The sequence below is a fragment of the Lygodium microphyllum genome, chromosome 14 (assembly GCF_053477565.2).
Source record: "Lygodium microphyllum isolate KBCC chromosome 14, Lygodium_microphyllum_v1.1.10, whole genome shotgun sequence".
Taxonomy (NCBI): domain Eukaryota; kingdom Viridiplantae; phylum Streptophyta; class Polypodiopsida; order Schizaeales; family Lygodiaceae; genus Lygodium; species Lygodium microphyllum.
The window spans coordinates 130,847,336-130,853,335 of NC_141148.1; the positions used below are offsets into that span (position 1 = coordinate 130,847,336).

A 6,000-nucleotide genomic window follows, 5' to 3' on the forward strand; every position below is an offset into this window, starting at 1 on the left:
CTAGCCCCTCCCCCTTTATAGGAATTTATTGGAACAAACCACAAGCACGGAATGCTTAAACCATATACAAAAGGACTAATTTGCTACAATTCTAAAAGTTAGGGTGAAACCCTAATTTCTGCAAACTCTGGGCAACAAGCTAGTTTTCTTTTTTAATGCTTGGATTAGATCAAGCTAAGAAGAATGTGCTTCTTGGATGAGAAATAGATAGAAAAGTACAAAGCATGTGGTTGAAATTTCAGCATGAGAGCTTACACCGAATGAAAAGAGAGACCTCCAATATATAGATGTGGAGCTTGGGTGCTCAAAAGTGAAAAGTAGAGGTTACAAATTATAAGTATTTGCTGAAAAAGAAAAGTGTAGAATGACACATATTCTATTCTAGATGCCACATGTCACTTTTTTAGAGAAAGAAGCTTCTAAATCTTCTACTCTAAAAATCTCTCAATTGGTTAAGAATTTGAGAAGGTTGCTAAGACAAAAATTGTTCCTTGCGAGATTTTGGAGCCTTTGACTCAAATAAAATTTCCATTTGAGCAACTATCAAAAATAGTAACCTCCTAAATTTTAGAAGTCGCCATATTTAGATTCCAAAAAGCTTCATTATATAGGTTTACAAATTCATGGTTCGTTTCTTTGATCATGAGCATCTGGTTTTACTTTCTGAAACTACTCATTATATATGTTTCTAGTCAATCTGATTATTTGAGTATAAAAGTCTTAGTCATTCTAACATTTCTGGTCAATCAGACTGCCCGACTAAACTTTTAGTTTATCTTGGGCATCTCATCAATGATGACCCAAGTATAATTATAGGGTGTTCTAGCCATTGGCCACCCTTAAATAGAAAAAATGAACATTTAATCACATTTTGAAAAACTCACATAATACAAATCGCCTTTTAAAGTACACGAGCATCAAATTAATTTGAATCATTGAGCCAATATATCTTGGTAGCAATTTATATACAACAGGTTAGTTACATAATTTGCCCCTTGATCTTCACCCAGGACTTGTACAAATTTAACCTCTAACTAGCCAAATGTTACCTCAAATCAAATGGGACGAGCACAAGTCCCAAGGTGGTTGCTAAATCCTAATGTGTACTGAGAATTAAGATTTACAGCAAAAATTCATATCCGCCAAATCTAACTAAAAACTACTAAGAATGGCTGAGATTTGCTAAGAAAATCATAGAATGGACAAGAGAAGAAGAGATAATGCTGAGAAGAGAGAAAATTCTATGTTTTCACGTGAGAAAATCCCTAAAACTCTCTGTTATCTGCTCTAATCGGCCAAAATAAATGTTTTCTATACTATATGAGAGTGCCAACACTGTTGTCACCTGCATTAAATGCTATTGCTTGCAGCCCTAGGTGCCATAAATATTGTCAACTACTACTTTAGAAATTCCTACAGTAGATGGCAACCTCTAAAATGTGTCTACAGTCCTAAAATCTAATCAACAACTGCTCCTCCCTCTCTCTCACAACTTAGATCTCATGGGGATATGAAATTTTGAGATGCTTTAATCTTGTTGATAACATTTAATTAACTTACTAATCAAATGTGCAAGGTTATTTAGCACATGATGCACATGGCAGTTATTTCATCAAGCCAAGGACCCCAAGGATGCAATGGATGTCAAGGGCAAAAGTTGTTATAAGTTATGCCATCTAGACTCCGGTGGTCAATTGGTATCAATTTTGACCCTAAGACAATTTAGCGAATAAGTGTCAATGGTGACGCTAGGGACTTAGCATTAATTACTTAATTAATGTCTATCTAAGGGTCAATAGAGGTTGGGGACCACTCTAGGTTGCAAATAGCCTAGCCTATATAATTATGGATAGATACGTTAAATTTTGGGCAAGGTCGGACTAAAATTTATTTTTAAAATTATTTAATTTTGAAAATTAATTTAATGACTAGATAATGCTAAAAAATGCATTTGGAATACTGCCACTTGGCAAAAATGCCCATGCAAACTAAGAAAACGTTTTTGGGGACTAGGTCTCAACCATTCAGCCAAATTTCACCTGATGGGAGAGAGAGAGAAGGTTGTTGGTCATTCTAATTGTGCAGAAATCAACATTGGATGCAAGCGACAACCATATGGTACCTCACAGGGGTAGGTGACAACAAGGAGACACCTTCAAGGGGCTAGGGACAGAATTGCTAATCACACACAATAGCATTTTGGAGATGCCTAGCAATAGGTAATTGCATTACATGTAGATTGAAGCAAGCAACATGTAAATTTTAGGGTTTTTCTCACGAAGAAAATCAAATTTCTCTCTCATCTTGGCTTTTTCTCACCCTCTCCAATCCACTCTCAAGAGATCTCAACTTACCTCAGTCATTTTGAGCAAATGTTAGCTAGATTTGGTGGACATTATAGGGAATTTTACTCCAAACCCTAAATTTCTGCTAAAATTAAGATTTAGCAGCCACCTTAGGACACGTGCCATCAATAGAAGACATCGTACACTAAAATCAGCACATGTCGAATATGTGGTATTGTCAAGGATTTCAAATGCCCAACCACCCATTGTAAATTTGGGGTAGCATTTGGTCAGTTGGGGTCCAATTAGAGCAAGTCACGGATGAACATCAAGGGCAAATTGCCCGATTTGTTTGCTAGTTGTTGGAACAGCAAAGGGCTTTTGGATTAGCCAAGGAGATTGCAAAATCTTGGCTTATAATCAATCCATTGGCAATTGAACTTAAAGAAATATCGAAAGAGGCGCCAATTTTGGGGCCAACAAGGCATCCAAGCATGTACTTCAATTTATGTATATTAACTAATCGTTGTAATTAAGTGCTTGATTAGGGAATATCCGCCCTCTACAAGGAGGAAGGTTGGTTTTATTGAATGCCTTGAATGAGCCTCCCCCAAACCCAAGCAACCTCCTCTCCCATTGCATGGGCATTTTTGCCAAGTGCCAATCTTCTAATCCCATTTTTCAACAATTTTCAACCGTTTAATCAATTTTGAAAATTAATTAATCCTAAAAATTAATTTCATCCCTTCTAACCTTACCCAAAGTTAGATGTGCCCATCCATGATAATGCTACTAATACATCACATTCACCAGCAATAAAATAATGCCAAAATCCTCAAAAATAAGCACTAAATAAATGCCTAAAATAATCTAATGTGCCCAACCCACAAATACACATACACACACTCACTCTCACTCATGAGCTGACTAATCTGCTTACAAAGACATGCACTTTATGATAGTCATCTAATCATAGAGCTGGTCCAGTTCCAACCATATGTCCCAAACATTGGTCAAATTTTCGACGTGGGCTATCATGGCTGTTGTGCATGAGAGAGAGAGAGAAAAGAACGGATGTGAGCATTCAATTTGTCCGTGTGTAATTGTACCTTCACTAACTCTGCTTTCTCTGATGCAAAAAGTTTGGAAAGATGCTAGGCCAATGGATGGTCAATGGCCTACATCATGAGCTTTACCAAATCATTAGACTTCAAGATTGCAAGCGTTATCACCAACCAAATGCACAAGTTCTCCTTGTCTAGCTTTTGATCCTATGAAAGGGTCAGTAACACAGGGACCTTATGGTCAATAATCGCCTAGAGCTCCACATGGATTTCTAGTGACATGGCTCTAGATAACTTGCACAAAACAATGGGTAGCCCCCTCTAACCTGACAACGCAACTTGCTAGGGCTTCCTCCACTCATCCAAACCTTGTTTAATGGCCACAGGTGATTAAAAATCAAAATCTGCTAAAAAGGATGAAAACACAGCCTTTTCTCCTTCCCGATCAGCAAAACTTGTACAAAAACAGCAACCTAACTTCCTTTCCCACACTTCTCCACTCACTTCAGCCTTATGTCGATGCGCCGCCCTCCCATTCACCCTCAAACACTAAAAACACAGCCTTGGTGTCACGCTGAAATCTCCTCCTCAGGTCTGCCACAATCAATTGGCCCTTCAACGCTCCTCTAATGCCATGTCAAAGTGCAGCAAATCCAGAAGCCTATGAGCAAACTGAAAGAAAGATATGAAAACACACACACACACAAAGGTGGGCAGAGAGGGAGGGAGGGAGAGCGCTGAAGACTGCATATAACCAGACTAAAAGAAATATATGAATACAGAGAGAAAAGAGAGAGAAAGAATCAGAAGAAAGCTGAAGAATGTAGAAGATGAATGCTGAATAACAAAGAAAAATATGTGCAAAGGGTTGTGAGAGTATGTCAGCCAGAGAACTCTGGATCTGTGCTCACAAAATCTGAATGATTGTGACCGAGGGCAGGCTGGCAATAAATAGCCAGAAAAAATCCCAACCAGGTCCACAAGTTTTTACTGGTCGGCTGACTACTGATCATCTGACTGCAACAATAAAACAATAGTAAACCAAAGAATTGTTGCGATGACTGCCAGCCTGCCATGTTTGACTGGTCCAGCCTGCCCCACTGTCCAAAACTGATCCCTGAATGCTGGCAACTGCATGAAACCTGTCCAACCTGCTCCAAAACTGCCTGAATCTATCTTGATACAGCATGTGTCTGTGCTGGAAGTGACCGAACCTCTAGCACCTTCCCCCTTCAAGTGCCTGTATCTTCTCAGTAAGTGTGCATTGAGTTGTTGTGACACATTGTCCATCGTCCTCCTATAGTCTCAGAGCTTGCCCAGTTTACTATTTTGTCATCCAGCAGCATGTCAATGCATCGTCATCATTCAAGCTGTGCTGCAGGTCTCCGATAGGAGCAATAATGTGAAGGCGGAAGCCTCACTTCATTTGCAAGATGCCCAACAAACCATTCTGCATGTCCATCAATGATTTGAAGTGAGGAAGATCATCTCTTGCATGCAGCATCGCAGAGAACTTCTCCCCTACTAGTCCACACAATATCCTCTCATCCTACTCAAAAGAGTCCCCCCTCCACCTGCCTCAGCATCGCAGACTTTGCAGGACCGCACAAAAAGAGAACTTGAAAATAATAACTCAGACGACGTAGAGAATGAAAAATGCAATAGAGACATTCACAGAGAGAGTCTGAACCTGTGTAAAATGCTGATGCTGAAAGGAAACGTGGAGAATGAGGGACGCTGCAGCTGCCGATGGCGCAAGAGACGAGAAGAATGGACCTGGTGAGAGACGCTGGATCCTCTGCGATCGGCGAACGGCCTATTAACAGCAGCAAAAGAAATGTCGGCTCCATCAATCGCTCCGCCAATCGGAGCATGATGTTCTTGGCAGCCGCCATGGCGGAGCAGAATGTAGCCTAAACGGTAAACCGCTGGAGGAGGAGGCTGCATGTGGATGTGACACGTGGCAGCGTCCAGTGGTCAAACTTTCCGGTCTCACCTTCCCTTCCTGAGTCCTCCAGGCTCCAGCGCCACTTGCCGTTGGGATCGCAGAGCGGGGCCCACCCTTTTGCCCGAGCCCCCCCCAACCAAAAAACTCCTTTTCTCAATGTGTAAAACTGAAAGCAAGAGCGCCAAAAGCAACCAGTCTTGATGTTCAAAATCTATATTAAATATCAGTTCTTATAACTCGAATACTCGGAAATTTGCCAATTATTTTTAAGGGCATTGTAAAATTCCATCAATATTTTAAAATTATAAAAAATACAAATACATTAAAATGTCGGCTTTTGGTAGCATTGGGCCAGGGGTTGTTTGTATTTGGGTGGGGGGAACCTTGTGCACTTGCAAGTTGCAACACTTCCACTAGAATTCCAACCAGAAAATAGTGATGAGTGATGAGCCCACCAGCTATCTTTTTAGCCTAATAGATGCCTAATGGAACATTCTCTCTTTATCAATGAGGTAGAGCTCCAATAGGATCTAGCACCCAATCACAACTCACCACATATTTCTCATAATTACAAGTTTGCCTAACTTATTTCAATCTCATCATATGCTCGTACCTTTGGTAAGATCTAACACAAGTACAATCAGGTCAGGTAAGAATAATCTCCTACCAAGCAATAGTTACCCAACTCACCTCTAGCACATTT

At 40.2% G+C, this 6,000-nt stretch overlaps 1 protein-coding gene across 3 annotated transcripts in view; it reads right to left on the reverse strand.

Moving 5' to 3' along the window:
* LOC148026114 (protein GAMETE EXPRESSED 3-like) overlaps positions 1-5,409 on the reverse strand; it is a 207,116-nt gene extending 201,707 nt beyond the window's left edge. For 2 of the 3 annotated variants that reach the window (XM_087693372.1, XM_087693371.1), the window contains exon 1: positions 5,040-5,409. In XM_087693372.1, coding sequence (XP_087549498.1) covers positions 5,040-5,244 — 205 coding nt within the window. In that variant the 5' untranslated portion in view covers positions 5,245-5,409. The remainder of the gene's footprint in view (positions 1-5,039) is intronic. The other variant, XM_087693373.1, reaches the window with a different exon arrangement.
* Between the last annotated feature and the right edge of the window lie 591 nt (positions 5,410-6,000).